Below are 11,767 nucleotides of genomic sequence, written 5' to 3'. Positions count from 1 at the left end.
ACCCTCCAGTTCCATCCATGTCGTTGCAAATGGCAAGATCTCATTCCTTTTGATGGCTGCATAATATTCCGTTGCATATATATATACCACATCTTCTTTATCCATTCATCTGTCGATGGACATCTTGGCTCTTTCCACAGTTCCAATTGCCAGGTTTTTTTGTTTTGTTTTGTTCTTACCATAGCTGTCCTAGACTAGCGGGTATATATTGCCAAAATCATGCCACAGATAAGGGCTCTCCCACTAGTGAATGCTGATTGATAATCTGTTTCCCAGTAGCACATTTACAAGGGGATTTAACCAGGTATCTTTCCTTCTTTCTTTGTTGAAATAAACTCCTTTACCCTCCTACCTCTTTCCTCACCTAAGGGAAATAATCTACTGTGTACTATAATTTCCCGGTAACTAATTCCTTTCCAGTAATTACTTCCTACCCATCCTTCAAGATTAGTTCATACAGTACCTTTTCCAGGCTTCCCTTTCTTGACCTGCACTACTGCTGTGCAGAATTCCTTTTTATATGCCATTTGTGCACACTGTGTTTATATGTGTTATCACACTGAATATGATAGCAGAGTTGTCTGCCTCTGTGAAAGTTTTGAAAGCAGGGATTATTTTATTAGCTACAGCACCTAGCACCATTTTTTTTTTTTTAACAGAAAGGTGCTTAATAAATGTTTGGTAAATTTACAGATGAATGGAGCTCTTATTGTGTGGTTATGAATGTTTGTGGTATATGCAATAATTTAGCAGTGATGAAATAAAAGATAATATTTTTCAGGATTATCACTGACCAAAGCAAACTACCAAACTTTGATTTGAAATTCCATCTCTGAGGTCCTCATGTTCATATAGAATTGACAACTTGTTAAATATCTAGCTATTCAAGAGTAATCTTTACAAAGAATATTGTTTCTTCATATTATTTCTCAAACTTTGTATATTAGAATTTAATGTATGCTGGGTTTGAGTCTCATTATAGTTTATAACCTATGCTTACTTTGCCTATATGCAATCTAAAAATGAGTTGACATCATGCTTTTAATTATAGTAAATTAAGTTGTTTCATAATTTCCACAGTATGGTGCCTGTAATATTAATCAGACCAAATCATCACATTACATAAAGTTAATCATTAAAATGATCATCATTACTGCATGCGATAGCACTCTATTTTTATTTCACTCAGCATCAACCACGTATCTTCCCTGAATATGGAGATAAAAATCAAAGCTAAGGAGGTTTTTCTTACTTTCCTTATATGGTGTGAAAAGAAAGTAACAGTTTGGTTTATTGAGCCTCCAAAATGGAACCTTATAGATGTTTCTCCTTCATTCCCTTGGGTAATTATTGGTGAAGATAAGGACAAGAGAGGTTTGTATGTTTTCTTGATGTACCAGTTGTCCCTCATGAGAACAGGCACCATCAAACAAATAAATAAATATGTGTGCCATGAACAGAAGTGTTCATGTGCCAGAACTACAGAGTTGCTGATTATTAGTGATTATTAACAAACATTAGGTATTAAAAAGCACTGACACTGACATCTGTGAACTACTTAGCACAGAAGACTGATTAATTTAAACAGTAAAATATTAAGACCCACTGCATGAGGTTAGACCACTGGTCAGTCTGGCCCATCATTTTGTCATGGCAGGGTCACTGACAGCTGAGAAAGAACATCACTTACTTTTTATTTCAACCTCACAAAATAGGATGCTGTGGTTCGGGTAGCATATCTTCTGCATGCCCAGTGTTATTTGCTTTGGATTGGGTGTTTAGTAGCCATTGACTCCATATACTACTAGTTGATTGTCCTTTCATTAACTTGAATGTCCTCCAAGTTTTCATTAGTCATTCATCTTGGTAAACAAAATGTTATTCAAAGTCTACTGTGTGCTAGTCATTTTGATAAGGCTAAAATTCACTTGATGTCCTTCCATGTGGCATATTGGCTAGAGTATATTCTGATTTGTCAGGCATCTGTTTGACCATTCATATGCTTATATTCATCATTTGTTAAATATTTGAATATCACTGCTCGACCCTGGGGATAGCAAATTAAATAAGATATTCTTTCTGTGCTTAAAGAGTTTTATGAAGGAATTTACTGTCTAACAAATAAATTTATTTAAATTCTATTTTAATTTTTCACTTTTGTATCTTGAGATTATGTGTTATATGTCCTTAGTATCCACTGTATGAACTAGTACTTCTTTGTTCTGAACTTACACTTTCTCTGGATTCAAGGAGTTGCCATTAATTTGTTTACAATATTGAGTTCATAAGTCCATCCCTTGGTCACTATATTTCATGATTTTATTGTACTTCTAAACTTACTTAGAATAGGAAGCTTGAATCTCTTCTTCCCAATGAGGGCAGTCTTTCTCAAGCCAGCCCCTTGGTTGACTAGATCCTTTAGACTAGATCCTTTCCTAGTCTAATTAGCCTTGTTTTTGAGATTCCATAACTAGAACCGAAGTCTTATTCTTTCAAATATATATAATTGCTGTCTTGGACGTTAATGAATATCACCCAGGATTTTGTTTAGCCATATCAGGATTTTAGCTAAACTTTGTCATCCCTTAATATATCTTTGGTTTCTCTGAGCCTCAGTTTCTCTTCTTAGCAAGGAAATAATGCTTCTTCCCACCTGGGATTAGTTGTGAGGACAGCAAGCAGGAGAGTGCCTGAGGTTGGGTGCTAAAGCTATAAATCATGATACCCAGTACGTTTCTGGCTTTTTGAGCCACAATAAGGAGAAAACATTAGTTTAAAGCTTAATACCTAAAAATAATAATAATAATAATAATAATATATAGGTATCATAATATATCTTCTCTCTGAAAATTAAAATGAACCATATGTAAAGTATGTAAAAGAATACCTGCTATGGTGGCTCCTCGGTGGCTCTGTCAGTTAAGCATCAACTCTTGATTTGTGGCTCAGGTCATGATCTCAGGGTCCTGAGATCAAGCCCCATGTCAAGCCCCACGTCTTGCTTCACACTAAGTGTGGAGCCTGCTTAGGATTCTTTCTCTCTCTCCCTCTGCCCCTCCCCTGGCTTCTCTCTCTCTCTCTTTAAAAAAAAAGAAAAAAGAAAAAAGAAAAAAAAGAATGCCTGCTATGTAAGCATCTATTATTGTTATTTTTGTCTTGTTAGATTTCTTAAATAGTGAAAGTAAATTCCTCTATTGTCCACAAATAACTCAAAGAATATTTCATTTGACACATGACTTTACTTACTTTGAATTCTCATTTTCCTAAAATTCCCTGTTGACTGAGATAAATCTTATCATCTCAAAAAAAAAAAATCTTATCATCTCAGCTCCTCTTTTCCCAATATAATATCAATACTTTCCAAGTAAATACATATGTTAAAGTGATATCTTCCTATCTTTCCTTTAAAAGTTTTTCCATCTCTTGCATAAAATGAAAAATAGCTATTTAATAGCAAAATACCAAGAAGTGGTATGATTTATGTTTGCTGCCCAATTGCCTAGTCTTACATGTTTTAGAGAATATAGAACATATCAAGTTTCAAAAGTAGAATTTCAGAGTAATCTTTGTGGGGGCCACTGTTCACACTCCTCAACTTCTGTGCACTCTCATATAGTTGGCACAAATACTGAATATTTAAGTACAAGGTATATGGAAAATTATGATGTGAACTGAGGGTATATTAAAATACAGTTTCTTCATGTTCTTAACGGCGTGTAGTTTTTAGGCCCTCAAAAGTCAAAAACATGGTAAGAATACTACTAAAGCATGTTCAAGCATTAAATCATTGATATTCGTTATTTTAAAAGTTTTGATTTGCTTGCAGTGCCCAATTTGGTTTTAATTCAATGCCAAATTTGCCGAAAAGTATGAGATTATCTACATAGAATAATAGATACTACCTAAGTATTAATAGACACGAAAAATAAAACAGGACAAAATAGACCCTAAATCAGTCTGAGACATTCTCCCAATATGTGCATCATAGCTCAGGATTTTATTTCTGTCCTTCACAGAAAAGAGTACTATTATAAATATGCATCATGTATTGATTTGTTCAAACCATAAACATTTGTCATTGTTATTCAATCAAGTTTGGCATTATCATTAAAATTTAGCACCACTCGACATTTTTGAAACACAATAAACTGGTTTATATTGATGAGTTATAAGGTGCTACATAATGCAAATGTGACAAAAGTGATACAGAAACATATCTTATGTATGGAGCCATATTTAGTTTGTAATTAGAACTATTTAAGCAATAGTTTGCCTTCTAGAAATCATACATTTTATTTTGTGGAAAATTAAAGAGGAGTCTAAGGTTCTTTGGCTTTTTCTTTTTCTTACCTTTGCTCTTGGGCCACCTTTCTATTGGAATCATAATCCCAGTGTTAAGTGGTATTGAATAGTTTGAAGAATGATTTGGGGGGGTAGTGAATGCAGAGAATTGCAACTACAAATAAATAGTATTTACTTGCATCTTCTGTATGTTAAGTTCTGCTTTTGGTGCTTTACATTTCTAAATAGCTTTAGAAACACCACATACCAAGTAATTCGGTATTATCCCCATTTTACATATAAGAGCCTAAAGATCAGAGAGATTTATTTAGAGACTATCTCAAGTAAGCAGTAGGAGCAGGTTTCAAACCTGATTCAATTCCACTTACCCCTAATTTTCCTGTGTAAACAATTTGAGATCTATTGTTTTGTGTACTTACTACCCATGACATACCAATATCTAGTATTTTTTATATCAGTAATCTCTTAGTTTTATAAAGAAAAAGGAAATCTAGTATTTTTATATCAATAATCTCTTAGTTTTATAAAGAAAAGGGAAATCTAGTATTTCTTATATCAGTGATCTCTTAGTTTTATAAAGAAAAAGGAAATACTGTGCAATCATAATTTATGTGGTCCAATTTTTAAGGCTTTAAGGCCAATATTCAAAACATATTTTAAATAAGACATCGACTGAAGAGTTCCATGCCAATATATAGTAATGACTAGTGTTTCTCAGTTTTTTTTGTTTAAAATTTTATTTATTTGAGAGAGAGAAAGAGAGAGCACGAGGGGGCAGAGGGAAAAGCAGACTCCCCTGCCTTGCAGGGAGCCTGACTTGGAGTTTGATCCCAGGACCCTGGGATCATGACCTGAGCCAAAGGCAAACTCTTAACCGACCGAGCCACCCAGGTGCCCCATGTTTTGTTTTGTTTTTTTAATTATCCCTCTAGGGAATCTTTTAAAACTTTTTTTCCTAAATAACCCGCCCCCCCCACACCACACACACAAATACACTGTAATTTTATACTACAGATACCCTGTATGTTTGTTTATATATTACTGCTGTTATGGGGGGGGGTCACAAATTATTATGACATCTAAGATTCTTTCCTTCCTCAAGAATCAGTTTTTGCTCCCTTATGGATGATATTACGCTCATTGAGAATGGATGGTGTAGACCAACTAAGTTAAGAGTTAGTCAGCTGTTGTCTGGGAAGACAGTGGTCCACAAATTGTCATTTCTAAACCAGAAGCATAGCATCACTTAGGAATTTGTTAGAAATGCAAATCCTCAGGCCTTATCCAATCCTATAGAACTAGAAATTCTGGGGGTGGGTCCATGCAATCTGTTTTAACAAGCCCTCTAGCTGATTCTGATCCATGCCAAAGTTTGGAACCACTAATTATGGACAGAGTGCTGAGAGGTGGGTTTATGGCTTGATCACAGCATTGAGCAGGTCACTTTATGAGTCAGTTTTTCCATCTTGATGTTTCCCAGACAACTCCTGGTTTGGAACCTTACACATATGACCTTCTCAACCTCACTTGTCAGAGTCCTACTGAGAACCCACCTATCTTCCATGAGGGAGGGAAAGAATGAGACGATACCCCCTCAGCCTCTCTAGTAGTACATTTTTTTGAAAAAGACTGCTCAACATACTACTTAGGGTTATATTCTCCCAAAAAACAGTAAATGGAAAAAGTAAATAGGTATGTAAATATTAACATTCTGTCTTGATAGGCATCCCATTATGAGCATGAAAACAAAAACGAGGGTGTCCCATTTTATAACAGAATAAAGGAAGTAATAGATGTGGAAGAACTGGGAATTTGTCAAGAACATACTTGTTTCTCTTCCTTAAATTTCTCATTTGCATTTTTATGAAAGTAAGATTGTTATTTATTTCTTGATTCCACAGTTTCTCAGTCTTTTTTTCTCCTACCTACCATTTTAATCACGTACTTGCCGAGATTGGCTCACCCACTTTATTGACTTATTTCCAGTTTAGATATATGCAACCCAGTAATAATCAGAAGTATTTATTTTCATACGTAGCATGACTTAGAAAAGAACTTAACCTACAGAAATGAAAGCATATGGAAAACCGGGCTGCTATAGCCAAAACCTTATTCGCCACCAACCGCAGGGCATGCAGTCCCTAGACCTTGAGAAATATCTTGTGATGCCATGCTCTATAAACTTCCACATGACAACTCCAATCGATTTAAGACTCCCCTGAGTCAGTGATTTGCAAAATGTAAATAGCTAATAACCAAACCTCAGATTTGGTGAAAGAAAAGGCTTCATGTTGATTTAATCATCATAAGCTGTGTCATGTATAATTGAATTAAAAACCAAACATTCAATGGAGAAGAAACATTTTCAAGTTTTTCTGTGTTCTGTTTTGTTTTAGGTGGAACTTGCTAAGGAAAAAAAGTGTGAATTCTTGCCTTTCCTTTCCCCACGGAAGGTTATATTGAAAGAAGGGAGAATTGTCGCCATGCAATTTGTTCGGACAGAGCAAGATGAAACTGGAAACTGGCACGAACATGAAGATGAGATAGTCCGTCTGAAAGCCGATGTGGTCATCAGTGCCTTTGGTTCAGTTCTGAGTGATCCTACAGGTAGAGTATCCGGAGCTGAAATGTGTTAGGCAATTGTCTGTTATTTTAGTGCCATAATAGATTCCAGTTTTCAGGGAATTGTTTTTCACTTTAACATTCATTTTCTTCTTCTAGTATGAAATCCAAGCAATTTTGATTTAAAAGGCTTAGAAATGACATTTAATCCTTATACAGAATTATTTTTAAAGTGGTGGGAATTGAAAATAACATTAATCTTTCTCTTAAGCTGATAATAAAAATACATATTCTATTTTGCAATAACATTTGCCTGTTTCCTCTATAAGAAAGGCTTTTTCTTCAATTGGACCTTGAGTAAGAAAATGTGACAGAGAAGTTATAACAGTCAATCTTCAATGATTCAGACAAATTAAGACCTAATGAATAGGCAAAAATAGAATTCAGGTGTACGGCTATCCTCATGCCAAACCATCACTAAAAACATCAAAATTATCAAATTAGGAAGTTTGAACTCCTCTTATTTCATCTGGATGGCATAAATAGACATGCTAAGGAAGAACAAAATGCTTTTTAAAAAGGATAAAAAAGGAAAATGTTTTATGTAATATTCCAACTGAGTAATAAGTTAATCAATTAAGGCTATTGTATGGTATATTTTCACCGCACTCACTGTTTTTGTGAGTCGTTCATTTTTGCCTTTCCTGTCCCCTATGCGTCTTCATTTTGCAAATTCTTTACCTTTTAATACGCACTGTTGAAATGATGATTAACTCTTTTATTTACTGAAGGAAAATAAAAGACATTTCTCCAAGTCAGCAATTCATTATGAATAACAATAATAACAAAAAATCGAGACCTGACAATTCCTGTGACTCCCTACTATATCCATGCTGAAATCATATTTTGTGTGTGAAATAAAATTACATTTTGCATCTGAAAAATGCAAACGTGCATTTTTATGCAACAGATAAGTAAAAAATTCAACCAGTCATCGGGATATTTTATCTGCAGGACATCAAACATCTTGATATTTGGAAACATCCAGATGTTTAATGTCATCAAGATAAATGTTTTCAAATAGCTGGATGATGGCCTGAATTTGTCACTTTTCATCTAGATGTTTATGTGATATGTAGACACAGTCACAGTGTGGTTTGTTTATTCATTAACTGGGTTCAGGAAGAAAAAACAAAGAACAACACATAAATTGCATTCTACCCTCTAAAAAATCATACTGTTCTTACTACTCGGCACAGCACCAGAAACTGAGTAAAAAATTGAATCACAATTAACTAGCAATTCTGTTGATGATTCACTTATCAAGAACTAATTCACCTTACCCATCTAAATTTATGTTTCATGTGACATCTCTAATATTAAGAAAAAAGTATTTTTTTCTAAACAGACCTAAGTTGTAACTCAGATCATAGAAAACAGCTTTCGCAAAACTTAGGCTCGTGTGTGTGAAAAGAGGAAGATTTAACTTAGTATTTAAAATATGAAGTACAAGAAAGTTTGATCTAGTCATGTTTATTTGACAAAGTCATTCCTGAATGCATTTATGTATTTTACTTCTGCACATTTCTTCCAGTGTTTAACACATACTAACCATATACATTTAGACAAACCAAGGAAAAATGTTCCTTTGCTTTCCTTTTTTTCCCTCCTCCTCTTGACTTGAAATAACAGAGTGCTTGAAAAATTATTCTTGGGGCGCCTGGGTGGCTCAGTCATTAAGAGTCTGCCTTCAGCTCAGGTCATGTTCCCAGGGTCCTGGGATCGAGCCCCGCATCGGCCTTCCTGCTTGGCGGGAAGCCTGCTTCTCCCTCTCCCACTCCCCCTGCTTGTGTTCCCTCTCTCGCTGTGTCTCTCTCTGTCAAATAAATAAAATCTAAAAAAAAAAAAAAAAGAAAAAAAGAAAAAATTATCCTTAAATAGAATTCCTTGCTTCTCCAAGGCCTTTCAATGTTTGCATTAAGAAGAAGCCTACTTTCCAAGTGAGAGGAAAGCTGGGAGAACTGGAAGGTGAAATAGCTTGCATGCCTCCCCTCTAAATGTGGTCAGTACTAGTTTTTGAATGGAAAACATTAAAGTAAGGGGGGAAGGGAATCAATCATTGTTAGAATTTTACCAAGAAGATCTTACCCAATTGTCATTTAAAATTTTTTTTTAAATAATTTCAAAGTCAGCAGGTTTTCATATGCACACACATATTAGCTATAGTGAAAATCAGTTTATAGGAAGGAAGTTGTCCATTTAGGTCCAAAGAGAAACTGTTCACATCTCCCTCTTTGATCTTGAATCTTGTTCCATCTTGATACCTATGTGATGCAATTTATGTGTGACGCTTTTGTGATCATCACATATGTGATACTATGTGATTTAATATGTTTATCTATAGCACCTTTCTTAAACCGTCCACCTGCATTTCTACCCCACCCCCCCACCCCCCATCCCCCCACCCCCGCTTGCCTCCTTCCCAACCTCGCTTTGCAAGGCTCCGATGAACTGCATGCCGAACTCCATGACATTTTCTCAGTCCTCATTCTATTTTCTGCATTTGACAATGTTACATATTTCTTTCTGTTTGAAATGCTCTCTCTAAGTCACTTAACCTTTCTGAGCCTCAGCTTCTTCCTCTGTAAAAAAAACAAGCATAATAAAACCTTCTCCCCCTACCTTTCAGGACTGTTGTCAGAATTAAAATGAAGTAACATGAAAGTGCTTTGGAAATGTAACACATTATTACTGTTTATGGCACTCCCATTTTCTTGTGTTTTTTTTTTTTTCCTTTTAACTATTCCTCTTCTGAGCCTATCACTGAGTACGTTTCCTCCTCTAGCTTATTACTTTTTAGTACTTTCCCAAGTTCAGACTTTACCTATTTTCTCTTAATATATTTATTCCTTCAGGGAACTGATCACCTCATTAATTCGTTTATTATTCATACACATCCATTCCTGTAAGAAAGACTTAATAAACAATTTCTGTGTGCCAGGTCGAGGCTAGACTTACAGTAGACACTCTTTCACTTCTGTGTAACTGGCTCCAAAATCGCTTTCTCCACTCCATGTCTCAGAAGACCTTTCATCCTTTGTTATATGCCATGCATGTAACGGACATTTACTGAATATCTAATGAATGGCGGGTACTAAGTTGTATTCTGGAGAGTACGAAGATGAATGAACTATTCCTTCTACTTAAAAACCTCACAGACTGAGGCAGGGGGCAGACTTTTAAACAAATAATTGTTTTACCAAGTGAGGATGATGCATTTAGAGACATGTACAAAGTGGGGAAGGATCACCTCATGAGGTTTCCCTAAGGCAATTGTGCCTCCACTTTGCTATTATTTAAATGGTGCTGTAGTTCTCCCATCACTAAAGTTCAAAATGCTATCCCAGATTCAAATATCTAATTCCAGTTTTTCTTTTCATTAAATTCACCAATATTACCCTGTACTATAGGATGAAGCCTTGCTCTTTGCACTTGAGAACTTCGGCAAATGGCTTTATATATACTATGTATCCAGCTTTATTTCCCACTCTTCCCTATAGGATTATTCCTCCCAGTATCTTCTCACAGATGGATTCCATACTGGTAATTCAGAAACTCCTTGGTGAAGGTATTATATAAAATATTCTGAAGAATTCAAAGAATGAAATAAACTTGACAGAGTACATATAAAGAATGGTGATAACATATTCTCAGCATTCTCTGATTACAATATTTTAAATGAAAATACTTCTAGCATCTCAGTTATATCAATAACATATATTTATAAAGGTAACCTAAATTGGGAAATTTCAAGGAAATTAAACTTTTAATCTCAGGGTTTTTTCCCGCATATACTGCATTACTTTTGCAAGTCCTTTAATTTGTGTGTCTCACAAAGAATATAAAATAACTTTACTTAGTATTAAGCACCCAATATATCTGTAATAAATACTTCCTGTTGTAAAAATGGTGAATGCCTCAAAGCTTATAAAAAATATATCAAATTTGTAAAACAAATATGGATAATATCCTTGGATTACAGTTGCTAATTATTTCATTGCTACCAAAGCTAATAACATTTATGAGTGATCATCATTGTTTTATCTAATTCTATTTTATTTCTATTTCATTTTTTGGGTTGTAGCAGTGAGTGGAAAATAGGAACAAAAGACTCTGTATTCCACATCCCTCTGCATGGAATATATATGTGCTTATTAGGAGCACAATTTAATTGAATCGTTCATTAACTACTGTCCCAAATTCTAAAGGCAATGTGGTGTTTGATTTCTAATTTGATTGAGATAATAAAGTCTCAGCCTTATTTGATATCTTTCCTGTGAAAAACTAAGAGTGGTTCCACCTTTTAAAAATTCTCATCCACTCTAAGTATGTAAGATTCCAAATCACATTAAATTGGGATTTTATTGTTCAAGACTGATTTTAAAGGCTGTCAGTAAATTAAGCACAAGCTACCTCTGCTGGCATTTCTAGTCCACAAACATCGCCCTTCAGTGGAAATTTTAAAACATTTATTTATTTCAATAATATGTATTTTGTGATACATAAAGTCTCCTCTTCTGCTAAACACCAATGTCAATGTTTATTGAATTGAATTTTCTCTTTTTTTGTTTGTTTGGACAATCTCAGATTTAAGAGACTCCTTGCTTATTCTAAGTTTATCTTCCCTTCTCTTTCTGCTTGGAACCAAATGGCTGGTTGTGAAAGTGAGCATATCTTCTCTGTTAGTTTGGAATTGATGAGGATAATAGTTACCATTTTCACCAACCTCACAGCTTCATTTTTCCAATGGAGTTAATAATAACAGTTGGCTTTGTCCTCACCTTCCCAGCAGATCTAGATGACATGATTTTATGTGGCTTTGAATATGCTTCCACACAACTGA

The 11,767-nt window shown here is 34.8% G+C and overlaps 1 protein-coding gene across 1 annotated transcript in view; it reads left to right on the top strand.

The window, feature by feature from the left end:
- The window catches only part of DPYD (dihydropyrimidine dehydrogenase), a 741,385-nt gene that overhangs the window by 306,394 nt on the left and 423,224 nt on the right, over nucleotides 1–11,767 (top strand). The window contains exon 9 of the mRNA XM_081817099.1: nucleotides 6,699–6,909. Coding sequence (XP_081673225.1) covers nucleotides 6,699–6,909 — 211 coding nt within the window. The remainder of the gene's footprint in view (nucleotides 1–6,698; nucleotides 6,910–11,767) is intronic.

Source organism: Leptonychotes weddellii, chromosome 4 (assembly GCF_054177405.1).
Source record: "Leptonychotes weddellii isolate Sample4059 chromosome 4, ASM5417740v2, whole genome shotgun sequence".
Taxonomy (NCBI): domain Eukaryota; kingdom Metazoa; phylum Chordata; class Mammalia; order Carnivora; family Phocidae; genus Leptonychotes; species Leptonychotes weddellii.
The sequence above is the reverse complement of the archived record's forward strand: the minus strand, read 5'-3'. Positions and strand labels throughout refer to the sequence as shown.